This window comes from Marmota monax, unplaced genomic scaffold, assembly GCF_021218885.2.
Source record: "Marmota monax isolate L192 unplaced genomic scaffold, Marmota_monax_Labrador192_F-V1.1 WCK01_AAM20220418_F8-fsc00035, whole genome shotgun sequence".
Lineage (NCBI taxonomy): Eukaryota > Metazoa > Chordata > Mammalia > Rodentia > Sciuridae > Marmota > Marmota monax.
Window position 1 is genome coordinate 7,686,339 of NW_026691961.1, and position 17,631 is coordinate 7,703,969.

Genomic DNA, 17,631 nt, shown 5'->3' on the forward strand with positions numbered 1-17,631 from the left:
ATCGGTCGCCTACCATCACCGGTGGGAAGGACTAACAAAACGCGATTCCACCCCTTACTGCGCCTGCGCCCGCTGTGCGCGGCCCCGCCCACTCCCAGTGGGCCCCGCGCCCGGAGAGGCGGGGCAGGAATTCCGGGGAAGGAGCCTGTGGTGGGGCATCCTGGGATGGGAGGGGCGAGGAATCCTGGGGCCTCTGGGGCGTGGCCGGCTGGTCTCCAGTCCTGGTTGGTTGAGGGCGGAGGGCTGGTGGCCTCAAGTTCAGAGCCTAGGGGCTTCGGCTTTCCTGCCACCTGTCCTGCTACCTGTCCTGCCCCGAGCGCCATGGCTCAGCTGCCGCCCGACGTGGAAGAGGACGAATGTCTTCCTGAGTACCGCTACCTGTTCTGCCCGGACCTGCTCCAGTGAGCGCCAAGCTGGGCTGCCCTGGCCGCGCGGGACATGCGGATGGGTTGCAGACTGTGGGAGCTGGTTGCGGCCGGTTAGATAGTGCGCAGATGCTCGCATCGGGATCTCCCGCGAGCTTAGTGGAGAAGTCCGTTTTGACTGGCAGGCTTAGAAATCTTGGGAAGGTGGCTAGAGGGACTGCGGGGGTGGGGGTTGTCTGTTTTGAAAACGTATCGTTGATAACTTTCTCAGAGAATTTTGGTTAAAATTGTCCTTTTTGCTGCTGGGGATGAACCCAGGGCCTTGTGCTCCCTAGGTTAGCGTTCTACCACTAAGCTACACCCCAGTTCTAAAATCATTTTTTACCCCCAAAAGATCCAGAAAGCCTAAAAGATTGCATTTTATTTTCGTACAAAGTCCAACAGGATGGAAGGGCCTGTTCAGGGGACCAAAGTCCTCCACAGGTCACCAGCCCTCCCTGACAGTATTTACTTATGTGGTACTGGGGATTGAACCCAGGGCGCTTTACCACATCCCCAGCATTTTTTGAGACAGGGTCTCATCAAGATGCTTAGGGGGCTGGGGATATGGCCCAAACGGTAACTGCGCTCGCTTGGCATGCGCTGGGTTCGATCCTCAGCACTACATAAAAATAAAATAAAGATGCCGTGTCCACTGAAAACTAAAAAATATTCTCTAAAAAAAAAAAAAAGATGCTTAGGACCTCACTAAATTGGCGAAGCCTTGAATTTGTGATCCACGTGCCTCAGCCTCCCAAGTCACTGGGATTATAGGCATGTGCCACCTTGTGCCTTATTTATTTTTGTGGCACTGGAGACTGAACCCAGGGAAGCTCTACCTATGAGATACACTCCCAGCCTTTTTTTTTTTTTTTCTTTTTTGAGATAGGGTCTTGCTAAGTTGCTGAGGTTCACCTTGAACTCATGATTCTTCTGCCTCAGACTCTGGGGTAGCTGGGACAACAGGTGTGTATTGCCATGCTCAACAAAAGTGACTTTTTTTCTTTTTTTTTTTTTGTGATGCTGGGGATTGAACCCAGGGCCTTGTGCATGTGAGGCAAAGCACTCTACCAACTGAGCTATATCCACGTCCAACAGTGACCTTTTAAAAGGTCACTTCTTTTCTTGTTTCAGGGACAAAGTGGCCTTTATCACAGGAGGTGGCTCTGGAATTGGGTTCCGGATTGCTGAGATATTCATGCGGTGAGCACTATTCTGGGTCCCTCCCCTGCTGTTCTTTATTGCCCCTTGCCTAGACCTGGCTGGATCTTGGGGATGAGCCGAGTGCTTCCAGAAGTGGCAAGACTTGGGGGTCTCCTGTAGATCAGGAGATTGTGTGGCTGTGGCTTCAGAGCCTCCTGAGGCTTTTAAGAGCTGAATATCAGGGTGGGCTGCCTCAGATCCCTTTGCTATGAACAGAGTGTGGAGGTGAATTCCACTGGAAAGAGACTCTGGGATACACCCACTCCAGGAGGACTCATCTTCAGGGCTGATGGCCTCATGCAGAACACGGCCACCCATGCCTAGAGTTCCTGTGAGGGTTAGTTGGGATACCATGTCTCCCATGGAACTTGTCTACAGGTGCTGGTGGTGGAAGTGTCAGGGAGTGGGCCAGGGGAGCACCCTGCCTGAGAATAGACTCTGTCCTTCCCCTTAGCCTCTAGGAAGGAGGGTGGAGCATACAGGGCTGTGCAGGGGACCTGGAAGGTCTGGGCCTGATGTCAGTGGCTCACCTCTGCTGTTCCACCATGTCCCACATACCCATGTGGCTAATATATCCCAGAGACCTGGCCCATGTAGGAGGGGCAACCATGTACCTACCTGAGGTCCCTCCAGAGCTGCTCAGTCTTACTCAGGCCCCTGTGCCTTCTGCCAGTTGCACTTCTGCCCCCAGCTATACTCTACCTGAGACCCTGAGGGAGCCCACTGGTACAACTGCTATCCTCAGGCTTGCCATCTGGTTTTGCAGGCATGGCTGCCACACGGTCATCGCCAGCAGGAGTCTGCTGAGAGTTTCCATGGTGAGAGAGCCTCTCCTGTGGCCTGTCCACAGGTGGCTCTGGGGCCCTGAGCCTGGGCTGGGAAGGTCCTGAGGCCCAGGGGATGCTGACACAAAATCTTGCTCCCCTCTCAAATATGGAGCCTCAGTGGAAGTGGACTCCCAGAGACACCTTTGACTTAAAATTCTGATTATTTGTCCTGTGGGGATCATTTTTTAGAAGATAATTTGGCTCCAGGAGAGTTCTCTGGGCTCTTCAGGGCAATGAAGGTCATCATCCCACTGACTAGGTCCTCAACCTGGGGGGAAACTCTGAATTCAAGTGGGGACTGGAAATCATCTGGGCTTCCGTTGATCTGTGATGATGGCCTGGAGGGTGACCCAGAGGGACAGGGTGGGAACAGGTTAAAGGCAGTGGAGAGTGTGGGATGTCTTACCCATTTTTTACCAGTGCCAAGAAGATGGCCAGATTCAGGTGGTGTCTTCAAGAGTGGGAGCAGCAGGGTCTTAGTGGAACTGAGATTAATCATCTACATCAGATTCTGAAGGTTCTTCTTCAGGCCAGGGCTATGGCCTACCTCTTTTCCTGGCCACCCACCTCTTTTCCTGGCTCTAGGCTGCCAAGAAGTTGATTGCTGCTACTGGCCGGCAGTGTCTCCCTTTATCTATGGATGTCCGAGCTCCCCCAGCCATCATGGCCGCTGTGGACCAGGCACTGAAGGAGTTTGGCAAAATCGATATCCTTATTAATGGTGCGTTGGACAGTGCTTTGATGCTGAGGGAGGCTAGAGGCTTCTGATGGTTATAGTATGGTAATTGAGAGGACCCAGAGCTCTAGTGGAGGGTCAGGGATGGTACCAGAGAGCCCCAACACCTGCACCAGGTTCAGCTCTAATCCACACACCTGCAAGACCCAAGCTCCAGGCCCCTGGCTCTGTTCTTTCCACGTGGTAGGTTAGCTCAGTCTCCGCTCAAGAGGACGCCCTATGAACATGACTGAATCACAAGTCAGAGGTGCCCTTTGTCCTGAAATTCCCAGTTAAAAAAAAGTAACAGGGCTTGGGGAGCAGCTCAATAGTAGAGTGATGTCTGGAAGACCCAGGGTTCAATGCCAGCAACACATACATAAAGTAGTAGACTCCATTGTTTAGTATAGTTTTAGATTTACAGAATAATTAAGCATTTATTCACAGAAGTCCACATACCTACCCCACATAGTTGTCCTATTATTAACATCTTCCATTTGTTGCAATTGATGAACCAATATTGATTCTTTTTTTTTTTTTTTTTTTTTAATGACACTGGCTTGAACCCAGGGGTCCCCTACCACTAAGCTATATCGCCAGTCCTTTTTTTTTTTTTTCTTTTTGTCTTTGTCTTTTTGGTGCTAGGGATTTAACTCATTGGGGTTTAACCACTGAGCCAGCTCCGCAGCCCTCTTTTATTTTTTATTTTGAGACAGGGTCTCACTAAGTTGCTTAGGGCTTTGCTAAGTTGCTGAGGCTGGCTTTGAACTTGAGATCTTCCTGCCTAAGCCTCCTGAGTTGCTGGGATTATAGGTATGTGCCATCATGCCTGGCTCCAGCCCTTTTTAATTTGTAAAAGACTATCACTAAGTTGCTGAGACTGGCCTCCAGTTTGTGATCCTCCTGCCTCAACCTCCTGAATTGCTGGATTATAGGTGTGGCCACACACCCAACTGATATATATTATTTACAGTCTGTAGTTTACATTAAGGTTCACTCTTCTGAAATTCCCTTTAAAAACATCTCCTATATTGGTTTCTAGAGTACCACAAAATGGGTGGCTTAAAACAAGAGAAATGCTCTCATGGTTCTGGAAGCCAGAAAATACAAAGTCAAGGTGATAGCAGGGCCATGCTCCAGGAGAAAATCTGCTCTGGGGCTTTATCTTAGTGCAGAGTGTGGGGCAAGCCTTTGTTCCTGGAGTGGGGCTACAATGGCTCTAATCTCTGCCTCTGTCATACAGAGCCTCCCCTCTGCACATCTTTGTATCCTCTCCTCTTATAAGGACACCATCATGGGATTTAGGGCTCACCCCAATTCAGTATGACCTCAATTTGAGAGCATCTGAAATGACCCTGTATTTACCAGGCATAGTGGCACATACCTCTAATCCCAGCAACTCAGGAGGCTTACAAGTTGGAGATCAGTCTGGGCAATTTATTAAGACCTTGTCTCAAAATTAAAAAAATGGCTGGGGATGTAGCTCAATGGTTGAACACTCTGGGTTCAATCTCTAGTACAAAAGCAAAATAAAACAAACCCTAATTTCAAATAAGGTCTCGTTTACAGATCCCAAACTCCTCAGAGGATAACATACTGTCCTGTCTTACTTTTGCCTTTCAGGAACTTATCCAAGTACTTAGTCTCCTACCCTGTCCAGCATTGCTCACCACCTATCGGGTGTCGGGCTCACTGTGCACCCTCCCTTTGGGTTTCTGCCCTCCTGGCTCCCCATATTCCCCAGACTTCAGCATCATCATCTGTCTCCTCTGCAGGTGCAGCTGGAAACTTCTTGTGTCCCGCCAGTGCTCTGTCCTTCAATGCCTTCAGGACTGTGGTTGACATCGACACCATTGGCACCTTCAATGTGTCTCGTGTGCTCTATGAGAAGTTCTTCCGGGTGGGTGTCCTCTCAGCCAGGATCTCCCCTCTGCCTGCTGCCCACTTACCACCCCACCCTCCTGTGTTACAGGACCATGGAGGGGTGATCGTGAACATCACTGCTACCCTGAATCTCCGGGGGCAGGTGCTCCAGGTGCACGCAGGCTCTGCCAAGGCAGCTGTGGGTATGGGCAACCCTTTTGGTCTTTCAACTTGGGCTCCCAGGGGGTCCTCTCCTGACCATCCTGGAAGCCACATTCTCCAGGTGATCCCGAGCCCAGTGGTGGGTAGGAAAGGGCCTAGCCTTGACCCTAGGCCCACACTCACACCTAAGCCACTCTAGGAAACAGAGCAGCAGCCCCTGCTTCCTTAGACCTTCCCTAAATCTTCAGCTTCCACACAGATGCAATGACACGGCACTTGGCTGTGGAGTGGGGTCCCCAGAACATTCGCATCAACAGCCTTGCCCCAGGCCCCATCAGTGGCACAGAGGGCTTACGGCGATTGGGTAAGTCTTCTGGGGAACATGACCTGCCATGGGGTCACTCAGAGTACTGGGCACCCACAAATACTGCTAGAACCCTGGGGGGTTGAAAAGCCATCCTGTTCTGCTCCACCAGGCCTGCTGAAATTAGCACCATCCATCGTTTTCAGATGTGGTTCAGAGGCAGAGCTGGCTAGGGAGGGTAGAGGACCCTGGTCCTAGGGCTTACTGCAGGCCCCCCTCTTCCTGCCCCTGCCTCCTGCCCTCTAGGTGGTTCCCCGGCCAGAGTAAGCACAAAGGCCCTTGTGAGCCCTCTGCAGAGGCTGGGAAACAAGACGGAGATTGCCCATAGTGTGCTCTACCTGGCCAGCCCTCTGGCTTCCTTTGTGACCGGGACCATGCTGGTTGTTGATGGTGGGGCCTGGCTGACATCCCCTAATGACACCAAGCAGCTGGCAGACTTCGAATCCTCCTCTGCTAAGCTCTAGGTGAGGTGTTGCTCCTGCTTCTGGGGTTTACCTGTGTCCTTGGATGTTCCTGACCATGCCCTGCAAGGTGGAGCTGTATAATTGCTCCTACCCCAGCCTGAGTACATGAGGGTTGCTGCCAATGGGGTCTTCAGCTATGCAGGAGTGTACAGTGCCACTTGATCTTCCTCAGTGACCTCAGCCTCTGCTGGAGTTTCTGGAGGATATTGGAGGGATACAACTTTTGATACACAATATTGTATCCAGAAACAGGGAATACTTCTGGGAGCTGTCTCTCTTGCAGTCCACAGCAAAGCCAAGAGCACTGGATCTGGTAGTGCAGCCCTTTCTCAGGACTGAGCTGTACTTGCACTCTGCATCCCCTCAGACTATGTCCTGGGCAGGAGTGACTAGCCAGTGAGCCCAGCCTGCAACCTCTCACACAGACATCTAGAATTTTTCCAGGAAATGCAGTATCTTTTTGCTATAAAAATATATACGTTGGCTTTGCAGAAAATTTTATAAGGAAAAAGAAGACCATTAAAAAGAACCACTCACTCTTTTGGAGGTAGGGTTGCACTTGCTTCCCATATTTTTCTGCCTCTCCTCAACTTGGACACTCCTACTGCCCTTTCTCCTCCTGGCCATTCTGCACATGGGAGAGGGCAAGCAGCAAGGCTTCCAGCCAAGGCTTCAGCCCTGTGGCTGCCCTTGTGGGAGGAAGCATCCTCCTCATAGCCTACTGGTCTCCCTCTTCCCTGGCTTCCCAATTCACCTCCACCTCAAACTCTAGACATGTTCAGCTTCAGTCCCAGGAAAGAGATGTCTGATGTAGTTTCACTACTGCCTGCCCCGATTGGCAAACAGTATTGAGTTTACAGCTGTCCACTGGCTTTAGAAAGCCATGATTTCAACTTGCTGTTCCTAACCTGTAAAGTGGGAGCAGCTGTAGGTACCTGCATGAGGGAAGGCATTATGGGTGTGTACACCTGCCTGCTAGTCAGCAGCAGCTCTGTGCTGCCACTCTAGCAGAGATCCTTATCCCCCACCCTCCAAGCCTTATCATGGTACACCTGATGTCCAGCCTCATTCATCCTCCCTGAAGGTCCTCTGTAAGGACTTGGCAAATGGGGGCTGCACCTGGAGCCTGACTATGGCCTGCATCTGGGACTTGTGTCTACACTGGGCTACTGGCTGTCTCTGGCAGTCAGGGTGCCTTTTTGATGCTGGCCCCTGTGTGAAGGCCACCGGTGCTAGTGGACACTTCAGGACTCTCAGCTCCTCCTATCCTGGCCCGCCTAATAGTAGCTTCAGTGAGGACATTTCCTCCTAACTTCTCTCTGGCCAGGACATAAACTCCATGGTCCCTGGTTCACAGCAAAAGAAGGTGGGATGCTGGTGACTGTGCCTGCCCTCTCTAGGAGATGGGCTCCAAAAGGCCTCACTCCAACAACCCTGGGTGAGGCCCTATCTGAGCCATGCTGCCCTGGAATGAGCCAGAAAGCTCAGTATGATCTGGGGAGGTGTCCTGCTTATCTACAAGTCATTCAGAGACGGGAGTGAGAAGCCTCAATCTGTCCTAGGTGAAAGCTGCTCTCCTAGCCTGGGACTGCCTGGTGGCCTGGAGGGGCAACTGTGGGGATGGTGCTCCAATCCCCATACAGGGACAAGACCCACTTGGCAGGGCAGTCAGCAAGGTCCCAGAGAGTTGCCTCATCTTGGAAAATTCTCTGCACCACTGAAGTGTAATATATTAAGTGCTCTGGCCTCAGGCCATCACCCCGAGAGGAGGTGACCTTACCTGTCCTCAGCCATTGCAAGTACAGTGGGTGGCAGGCCTGCTGGAGTGCAGCCGTAGGCAGCTCAGCTTCTACACTGGGCTGCACCTGCTGGTTAAACATTTTGGGCCAGAGTGTGGTGCTGTTGGAGAATTAAAAAAAAAAAAAAAAAAAAAAAAAACAGGGCTGGGGCTGTAGCTCAGTGGTAGAGCACTTGCCTAGCATGTGTGAGGCCCTGGGTTTGATTCTCAGCATTGCACATAAATACAATAAAGATCCATTGAAAACTAAAAAATAAAAATACTTCTAAAGGATTATATATATGTATATATATATATATATGCACACTCATGTACGTATGTATGTGCATGTATATACACACACACATACATATATATATATAAAGAAAACAGTTAAATAGTTACTAGGGAAGTATGGAGAGTGAGAAGCAGAGGCATTCACCAGCCCTCTGGAATGCACAGAGCTTTTTGGCTGCAGCTTGGGGCCTGCTATCCTTCCCCATGAAGCCTGACTTCAGGGGAGAGGCCCTAAGCCTGCTAGTTGTGGCCATCAGATTGTTGCCCTTGAAGGCAGTTAAGATGGGAACATTGCCCAGCAACTGGTCTGGTTAAAAAGAAGCCCCCTTCTGGGACCCATCCTCAAGATTCCCTCCAAGAGGACAGAAGAGCCAGGAAGTGGGCCTCAGGGCTGTATGTCTTTCTATAGTCATGATGGAGACATGATGTTGAAGGCAGCCTGGCTATAGGAACTGGCCTAGATAAGCACCGAGCCACACCCTCAGGATTTTTTATTCTTTATTATCTTTCTTTTTGTATCAGGGATGAACCCAGGGGTACTTAACCAGTGAGTTACATGCTCAGGTCTTTTTATTATTTTTTTGAAAATATTTTTTAGTTGTGGATGGACACAATACATTTTTATTTTATTTAGTTTTTTTATGTGGTGCCTCATGTGTGCTAGGCAAATGCTCTACCACTGCACCACAACCCCAGCCCAGCTCCTTTTATTTTTAAACAGGGCCTCACTAAGTTGCTGAGGTTGGCTTTGAACTTGTGATCATCCTGCCTCAGCCTCCTGAGTTGCTGGGATTACAGGCATGCATGGTTGCACCTGGTCTTATGGAGATATATACCAGGGATTGAACTCAGGGGCACTTGACTACTGAGACACATCCCCAGCCCTATTTTGTATTTTATTTAGAGATGGGGTCTCACTGAGTTGCCTAGCACCTTGCTTTTGCTGAGGCTAGCTCTGAAGTCTCAATCCACCTGCTCCAGCCTCCCAAGCCACTGGTTATCTTTAAAGATAGAAAAGATGCCGGGTTCTTCGAAAGGAAGGGTAACTTGTATTTTTTTTTTTTTTTTGTGGTGCTGGGGGTCAGATCCAGGACTGGTGCATGTTGGGCAATGGCTCTACTGCTGAGCTACCCACCCAACCCAAGAAGGATAATTTCATCTATATGAGCCTTGGGCAGTGAATTTTCTGTACCCTTGGCTGTGGAAGCTGACAGGCCCTGACAATGCTAAGCTTCCCCCTGCCATGGCTGAAGCTGTTTAATTCATCCTCTGTGACTGGGTGTGTGGGTCAGTGGTAACACTACCTCTTATGTATGAGGTTCTGGGGAAACAAAATTTCATCCTTTGAAAACTATACATAAAAATAACACCCAGAGCCAAGATGCAAAGCACCATATCCTCAACAATGGTTCAGGAAGAAGGTGAATGTGCTGAAAGGCTTTGTGTGCTGCATCTGATGAAAGAACAAGCAAACAAATCCCAACTTCTTTACTCCACCCTGTCATGAGGTGTGCAGATTATTTCCCAGATGTCACTGGGATCCAGGGTCTGCAGTGAGCATCTGGGTGTGCTCATGTTTCATAAAGCAGAGAGAACCTTAAACTTGTTCAGAATAAATGGTGATGATTTGGGGAGTTCCACCAATGACTTCTGTTGCCATGGTAACCCTGAGCAAGCCAGCTCTGGCCCGCATGTGCTGCAAACCCTGGGACCAGCGCCTACTCCCCACACTTTCCTGTTGCTGGAAGGTTTTCCCAGATGCTAGGGTCCGCCTCTCTGCCCTTCTCCCTCCTCCCTTCCCAGCATGGACACTGTGAAACCTGCCAAAGCTCTGTCACCCCATGGGGCCATGGTAAACAGCTGAGGATGACTTTCGCATTTGGACATTAGTCCACTCACCAAGTGAGCACTGTGTGTGCTAAGTGCTGGGGGACCTAGAAGTATGTGAGCTGAGCTGGGTACAGTGGCCATGCCTGTGACTCCAATCTCTTGGGAGGCTGAGGCAAGGGAGTCATGAATTCCAGGCTAGCCTCAGTAACCTACTAAAACCCTATCTTAAAATGTGACTCTCCTAGGAGGAGCTGATGTCTCCAGTAGTTTCCTGTCTTCTCTCTGCCTGTGTCCATGTGGGCTCCTGGACTGAGGTGGGGAGCATGAGATGATGGATCCCAGAGAACCTTGCCAGCTGCAACACTGGAGGCTAGCAAGTGTTTCTCAGACCTCCACATCATTTCATCCTTTATCCTATGAGATAAGACAATGCTGCCTGGCAGCAGTCAAGCCCCTTCCCCAGGATGCATGTCCAGGCAGCCAGAAGCATCTTACTGGTGCTTGGCTCTGTGCTGAGGCCTGAGCCTACTGAAACTGGGCAGGAGTGGGGCAGGTGGGGTCTCCAGATTAGAACTTCCTGTGCTGGCCTCAGATCTGGGCTGGTGTGTAGGCCCCAGTTTTTCCCTTAGGACACATCAGGCATTTCTCTTGGAGGCATGTGGCAGACCAACTCTGGCCCTTTAGATCCAAGGGGGGAATGTCTGGGGGATTCTGGGTCCTTCACAGGCTCCCAGGTGGGGTGGGGCAGTGCACTGGAACTTTGGGAAGAAGCTGGGACACAGACCTTTGGAACCCAGAAATAAAACAACCTACCTTCCTTCCTTCTGCTCTTTCTGTGCTATGATCAAACACAGGGCCTTGTGCAAGCTGAGCAGAGCTCACCACTAACCTTTAGCCCTACCCCTTCCTTCCTTCCTCACCCCCTGGGCATCGCAGCCCAGCTGCCACCTGCTCAGGTTGCTCCTTCTGCCAGTTGACATCCAAACTCTTGGGAAAGATGGTTTGTTCTGCTTGGATCATGTGTCAGTTCCCTCAATAAATTCATCTGGTGAATGTAAATATGGTGGTTCCCCCTGAAGCCAAGGCTTGGAGAGTACTGCTTCTACAAAATTGGGTTCCCAAGGCCTGACTTGGTGGAGCACACCTGTAATCCCAGTGGCTGGGGAGGCTGAGGTAAGAGGATTGTAGGTTCAAAGCCATCCTCGGCAAAAGCGAGGCACTAAGCAACTCAGTGAGACCCTGTATCTAAATAAAATATAAAATAGGGCTAGGGATGTGGTTCAGTAGTCGTGTGTCCCTGAGTTTAATCCCTGTACCAAAAAGAAAAAAGAAAATTGGGTTCCCAGATCCTCCACTTCGGGTCCTGTCCTACACTAACCCAGGTCACTTATAGACATATCAGCCAAGCATGCTGATAAGCCTCTGTGTGTGTCCCATGTGACTGCATGGATCTTGGGCCCCTTGCCTGGTGCCAGGGGATATGGATAACCTGGAGAGAGTAGTGGAAAGATGGCAGATGGCGCCAAAGAAGGAATGAGAAACAGGTGTCAGAGATATAAAAAATTAACTTTTAACTCCCTAGCATCTCATGAGATGTGGACAATGAAGTGGGCAGTGACTTGAACAGGCATTCCTTGCCCCAGGTCAAAAGCTTTGAGCTGCCATGGAAAGGAAGCTCCAGGGCTAGGAGCCTCCCCACAGGCTGCACTGTGTGTGGGAGGCATGGTGGGTTCCATGTGGGCTCTGAAGAGCTCCGGGGTGGCTGGAGATGCTTTGTCATCACAGGAAGCCGGTGCCAGCAACTTCAACTGAGATGTTAAAATAAGAAAATCTGCAAAACCTTGGGCTGAGTCAGGAGGAGTTAAACTATACCTTACAAACTCATGCTCTATTTTTACTCTGAGAAAAATGTACTTTACCAATTTTGAAGGTGAGAAAAAAATTTCTTCCCACTGAATAAAATATCAGTAAACACATAGCAGAGGCCAGCAGGGAGTGTGACCTAGACCTAAAATTGACTTCTTGCTCACTTTTCTTGGTGAATACATGTTAAAAGGCACAAGGTAGGCAGCCTTCTCATGAGGGACATGAAAGACTGCACACATGCAGAGTGTATTCTTGAACGAGTTGTGACAGGTATTTGGGCCCCTGAGACGTCACAGTCAAGGTTATGAGCATGCACATCACCTGTCCAGTCTTTGCCTGCTGGTCATGTCTTCCTCTCACTTCTGCCCTATCATCAGGTGACCTCTAATCTGTTCGCTGTCCCTATAGTTCTTTTTTTTTTTTTAACGTGGTGCTGAGGATTGAACCCAGTGCCTCACATGTACAAGGCAAGTGCTCTGCCACTAAGCTATAACCCCAGCTCTTTTTATTTTTTTTCCTTACTTCCTTCCACCCCACAACCCTGAGGATTGAACCCAGGGGCACTCTACCACTGAGCTACATCCCTAGCTCTTTTCATTTTATTTATTATTTTCTTTTTTATTTATTTGTTCTTTTTAGTTATATATGACAGCAGAATGTATTCTGACATCATACATACATGGAGTAAAACTTCCCATTCTTGTGGTTGCTTATAATGTGGAGTTACACTGGTCATGTATTCATATTTGAACACAGGAAACTGAAGTCCTATTTACTGGACATTCCCATCAGCTCTTCCTTTCCCCTATTCCCCCAGTATTTTTAAAAATTTGAAACAGGATATAACTAAGTTGCCCAGGCTGACCTTAAATTTACAATCCTCCTACCTCAGCCTCCTAAATTACTGGGGTTACAGGTATGGCCATTGAACTGGGCACTGAATTTGCATTTTCTAGAAATTTACAGCACTGGAATTTCATAATGCGTACCTTTGTCTGCTGGCTCATTTTCTTAAATATTGATGTTTTGAGATTCATTCATGATGCTGTGTGAGTTCATGTTCCTTCTTTATTATTCCTGAACTGTATTCCATGGTATAGATGTTTGTTGATTCACTGTGAGAGAGAGAAAGTCCAGTGGTCCATTTTCAAAATATAGTATTTAGCTTTAAATGTAAAAGTACTGAGGATGGAAGAAAAGGGAAGAGGAAACAGAACAAATGGTTGGGCTGGGGATGTGGCTCAAGCGGTAGCGCGCTTGCCTGGCCTGCGTGTGTCCCGGGTTCGATCCTCAGCACCACATACAAAGATGTTGTGTCCGCCGAAAACTAAAAAATAAATATTAAAAATTCTCTCTCTCTCTCTCTAAAAAAAAAAAAAAAAAAAGCAACAAATTCTTAAAAAAAAAAAAAAAGAACAAATGGTTACCAGCCCTTAACATCTGGGTGTGACAGATCCACAGCCCCTTCACAAACAAGAGGTGAGGAGAAGGGGCTGGCCTGAGGGACAAAGGTAAACTTCATATATGGTGGCTTTCCAGAGAACAAAGGGAAGTAGGGACAGCTAAAGGTACATTTCTTTAAATAAACCAACAGGAGACAGCAAAACCTAGGTAGAGCTCCGCCCCTCTGGGCCGCAGCCTCCTAGGGAGAGTACTGTGGCCACTTAGGCCCTCTACCCATCCTGCTGGAACTTCCCATGGGGCCAGCTCCATCTTGAACTGTAAGCTCCACGATGCAGGACTTTCAGTGCAGGTACCCAGCCCTATGCGGCCCTCAGTGCTGGCTGGCTGGTGCCCACTTTGGAAACAGACCCTCATTTACCTACTCAAACTATCTTTAAGTCTTTGTGGTAGGCTGGGGCATAGCTCAGTGAGAAGGCGCCTGCCTAACACGTATGAAGCCCTGGTCAATTCCCCATGCCCTCAAATTGACTTATAAAGATGACAAGGAAATAGGTGGGGAGCTGCTCATGGTGGCCACACCTGTAATTCCAGTGACTCAGGAGACTGAGGCAGGAGAGTCACAAGTTTCAGGACAGCTTAGACAATTGAGCAAGGTTCTAAGTAACTTAACAGACCACAAAGAAGACATGGCAGGTCTGAACAGCTGACTGAGCTGGACAGTGTTGATTTTAATGTTTTTTTAATTAAAAAATTTTGATTCTCGAAAACATGTTTTTTGTTTTTGTTTTTCTTTTTTTAAAAAAAAATACAACAGTGGAATGCATTACAATTCTTATTACACACATAGTGCACAATTTTTCGTATCTCTCTATATAAAGTATGTTCACGCCAATTTATGCGATTATACATGTACTTCGTTTTTGTTTTGGCATTACAATTCTTTTTTTAATATATTTATTTTTTAGTTGTAGTTGGACACAATATCTTTATTTCATTTAAGTGGTGCTGAGGATCGAACCCAGGGCCTCGAACATGCTAGACGAGTGCTCTACTACTGAGCCACAACCCAGCCCCTGCATTACAATTCTTAATACACATATATACCACAATTTTTCTTATCTCTATTGGTATATAAGGTATGTTGACACCCAATTCAAGTCTTCATACATGTACTTTGTATAATGATGACCATCACATTCCACCATCCTTGATAATCCCCTGCCCCCTCACTTTCCCTCCCACCCCTCTTCCCTATCTAGAATTAATCTAATCCTCCTATGTTCTCCCTCCCTATCCTACTATGAGTCACCCCGCTTTTTTGGTGCTGGGGACTGAACCCAGGGCCTTGTGCATGCAAGGCAAGCACTCTACCAACTGAGCTCTATCCCCAGCCCTGTTTTTCATTAAAAAAAATTTTTTATTAGTTTTTGATGGATCTTTATTTTATTTATTTATTTATATACGGTGCTGAGAATCGAATCCAGTGCCTCACACATACTAGGCAAGCGCTCCACCACTAAGCCACAACCCCAGCCCTGTTTTTCATTTCTTATGTTGCCTTTTTTTCTTTCAGAGTTATAGATATGAGTTTATTAGAAGGAATAGGAAAGGGGAAGGGGTACACTCTCAAGGGAGAGGGCGGGTCCTCTCAGAGGACAGGAACCTGTGCCTTTCATCTTTCACACAGTGACCTTTTGTGTGTATGAGGGGTTGAACTCAGGATTAACCACTGAGACACATTCCAGCTCTTTTTTTTTTTAAAGCTTTTTAATTTACTGACTTAAATTTTTTAGTTTAAGTCAGGCGCTTGCTATTTTTCTGAGGCTGGCCTTGAACTGGAGACCTCCCTGCCTCAGTTTCTGGAGTAGCTGGGATCACAGGCGTGGCCGTTTAGCAGGAAGGTGCATACTTTCCACGTGGTGGTTCCACTTGGGCAGGTCTACCAGGTAAGCAATGGACATTTTTCCAGCACTGGCATGCAGGAGCACCTGTCCCTCAGAATCTAGCACCTAGGATCAGAGGGAGCTGTTACCTTACCTACACCCCATTTACAAAGGCTGATCCTTCATTACAACTGCCTCTGAGGCTGCTACCTGGCTAAAGCCCAGCTCTTGACAAAACTGGGGGTGATTTTTTCTTTGAATGTAGCATCTTCCTCATGGATGGACACATCTCTTACAAGAAAATGGCAATAAGGTTTGAGAAGGGAACCCCTCCTTACCTTTTTGTTTTCTAAAAGAGATTTGGAACATTACAGTTATACATAATAGTAGGGTTCATTTTGACATATTCATAAAGGCACATAACAGTTTTTTTCATTTCAATCCCCCTGGACTACCTCCTTCTCTCTCTTCCTTGGTCTGTTACCCTTCCTCTACAATATTGGTCATTTATTCATTAATTGATGCATTATAGTTACATTTAAGATTGGAACGCACTGTGGTATATTCATACATGCACCTAGAATAATTTAGTCAATTTCATTCCCCTGCTCTTCCTTCCAGCCCTTCTTTTCTCCCCTTGGTGTACTTCTACTGTACTAATCTCCCTTCTATTTTTGAGACCCCCCCCCTTTCTTTATTTAGCTTCCACTTATGAGAGAAAACATTTCACCCTTGACTTTGAGTCTCATTTTTCTTTTCTCAAAGCCAGACTCACCAAGTCTGGTGCTACATGTTGGGAATTTTGCCATGGGAGATGATTCAGTTAATTAGCAGGCTCCTGGTGTGTACACCTGGAAGCATGTTCAGTTCCTTTGTTTCTTGCCAAAGCTGTTTAGGAAACCACACCTGGAGCTGTTGGCCAAGTGTGAAAAATATTGCTCACACTCGTTCAGGAACGCTAAATTTGGCTACACGCTGGGGGCAGGGGATGCTCACCTGTTCTGCCACTGCCATGCCTGGTGTCCATGAACCTGTCCCTTTGATGACAGTGACACTAGGGACAGAGGCCACTTGCTAACGACAGCCAAGGGCTTGGGAGGCTGACCAGAGAGATGAGCTCCTCATGCCTGTAATCCCAGAAGCTACTGAGGCTGAGACAGAAGGATCGCAAGTTTCAGGCCAGCCTCAGCAACTTAGAGTTAATGCCATTTTCTCGCTAAGCAACTTAGGAAGACCCTGTCTCAAAAAAAAAAAAAAAAAAAAAAAAAAAAATATATATATATATATATATATATATATATATATATATAAATATATATATATAAAAGGCTGGGGATGTGGCTCAGGGGCAAAGCGCCCCTGGGTACTCCTCCCCGCCAAAATAAAAATCCCGGGAACAAATTTAAAACGAGGGCCTCAGCCCGTCGCCGCGCGTGCTGAGGTGCGAGTCAGGTGGCCCGCACTCTCGGGAAGGTGCCCCGTCTGCCTCCCGCGAGACCTCTGCAGCAACTCGACCTCTGCGCGGCGCCTGCAGTGCAGGGCTCCCTACACCTACCTGGGAGCCCGGAGTGAGCGCCTCTGCTGGCCCTTTGGGGTCGTCACGTGCAAGGACTTTCTGTCAGTCACCCGCACCACCCAGACTGCTACCAGATCCCAAATGCCACATCCAGATCCCGCCAAGACTCGCATCCGCCCTGCCCCCGCCGCCGTCTTTATATCCCGCTGGCGGGGCGGGGACACAGGCGCGGCGCGCTGACGTCAGCCGCATGGGGCGGGGCCGTGCGACATCACGCTCGGTACCTCAGCATCTCTCGCCCGGTCCTCTATCCTCCGCTCGGCCATCGGCCCCGCGGCCGCCCGCCCTCCGCCCTCCGGCCGCGCCGCCGCCATGGTTCCGCGCCCGCCGCGCCGCCGCGCCGGGGGCCGCTGAGGCGCGGGCAGGATGGGCGAGGGCGGAGCAGGGCCCGAGCGCCAGCCCGAGCAACCCGGGCGCCCCGCGCGCGCCCGCCCGCGCCGCCGCGGGGATGCCCGCGCCCGCCGCCGCGCCCTGAGCGCCTTTGTCTGCCGCCCGCGCCCGCCGCACGCCTAGCTTGGCCCGGCCGGAGCATGGAGCCGGGCCGGCCGGCCTCCCCGCCGGGCCGCGGCGAGCCGGCGAGCGGGGCCGCGGAGTCGGGGGACCGTGCGCTCTGCGCGCCCTCCCGCCGCGGCCCGTGCCCAGCTCTCGCGCGCGCGGTGGGCGAGCGGCCGCAGGGTCGTCCCGGCCCATCCGCTGACCCCAGCTCCGCGCCGCCGCCACCTGGCGAGCCCGCGGCCGGCCTGGAGGACGACGCGCGCCTCCGCGCTGTGTTCGACGCCCTGGACGCGGACGGGGACGGCTTCGTCCGCATGGAGGACTTCGTCCAGTTCGCCACCGTCTACGGGGCAGAGCAGGTAACCGGCCGGCCTCGCTCAGCTCGGGTGGCGTTTCCTTTCTGGGCTGAGTTCCCCGGATCAGGACCTGCACCAGCAGCGTGCGTGCTGGGCCCCCGGTGCACACCTTGGGCCGCTGGAAGGAGCACCGCAGAGGCCAGAC

The 17,631-nt window shown here is 49.8% G+C and overlaps 2 protein-coding genes and 1 long non-coding RNA gene across 11 annotated transcripts in view; 2 read left to right on the plus strand and 1 right to left on the minus strand.

Moving 5' to 3' along the window:
- The first annotated feature begins 205 nt into the window (after positions 1-205).
- Decr2 (2,4-dienoyl-CoA reductase 2) lies at positions 206-10,965 on the plus strand. Of its 4 annotated transcripts, none has more exons than XM_058578452.1 (9): positions 206-401; positions 1,503-1,607; positions 2,374-2,425; positions 3,020-3,155; positions 4,925-5,049; positions 5,122-5,215; positions 5,434-5,538; positions 5,785-6,002; positions 10,152-10,965. In XM_058578452.1, exons 1-8 carry the CDS (start codon positions 322-324, stop codon positions 6,000-6,002), a joined length of 915 nt encoding a protein of 304 aa, XP_058434435.1. In that variant the 5' UTR covers positions 206-321; the 3' UTR covers positions 10,152-10,965. The 4 variants fall into 4 exon arrangements, with proteins under 4 accessions (XP_058434435.1, XP_058434437.1, XP_058434430.1 ...); XM_058578454.1 differs by lacking the exon at positions 10,152-10,965 and adding an exon at positions 6,175-6,548; XM_058578447.1 differs by lacking the exon at positions 10,152-10,965 and adding an exon at positions 6,249-6,548 and having other exon boundaries at positions 207-401.
- Positions 10,966-11,460: 495 nt separating this feature from the next.
- Positions 11,461-16,772, minus strand: LOC124090447 (uncharacterized). The gene is made up of 3 exons (XR_006851091.2): positions 16,615-16,772; positions 12,762-12,887; positions 11,461-11,714 (listed from the first exon to the last, which is right to left on the minus strand). It is a non-coding gene; the product is annotated as an uncharacterized LOC124090447 (long non-coding RNA).
- Positions 16,773-17,313: 541 nt separating this feature from the next.
- The window catches only part of Rab11fip3 (RAB11 family interacting protein 3), a 60,967-nt gene continuing 60,649 nt past the window's right edge, over positions 17,314-17,631 (plus strand). For 2 of the 6 annotated variants that reach the window (XM_046441178.2, XM_046441188.2), the window contains exon 1: positions 17,320-17,489. In XM_046441178.2, the coding sequence (XP_046297134.1) occupies positions 17,445-17,489 (45 nt within the window). In that variant the 5' untranslated portion in view covers positions 17,320-17,444. Of the gene's footprint in view, positions 17,490-17,631 lie in introns of all 6 variants that reach the window. The other 4 variants (XM_058578471.1, XM_058578472.1, XM_058578478.1 and 1 more) reach the window with 3 other exon arrangements.

What these genes read in the sequence shown, in the direction of transcription:
- Decr2 (XM_058578452.1), top strand. Translation starts at nt 322, where the DNA reads ATGGCTCAGCTGCCGCCCGACGTGGAAGAGGACGAATGTCTTCCTGAG. An exon ending in ATTGCTGAGATATTCATGCG is followed by an intron (nt 1,608 to 2,373) that starts GTGAGCACTATT and finishes CTGGTTTTGCAG; the next exon opens with GCATGGCTGCCACACGGTCA. An exon ending in GTCTGCTGAGAGTTTCCATG is followed by an intron (nt 2,426 to 3,019) that starts GTGAGAGAGCCT and finishes TCCTGGCTCTAG; the next exon opens with GCTGCCAAGAAGTTGATTGC.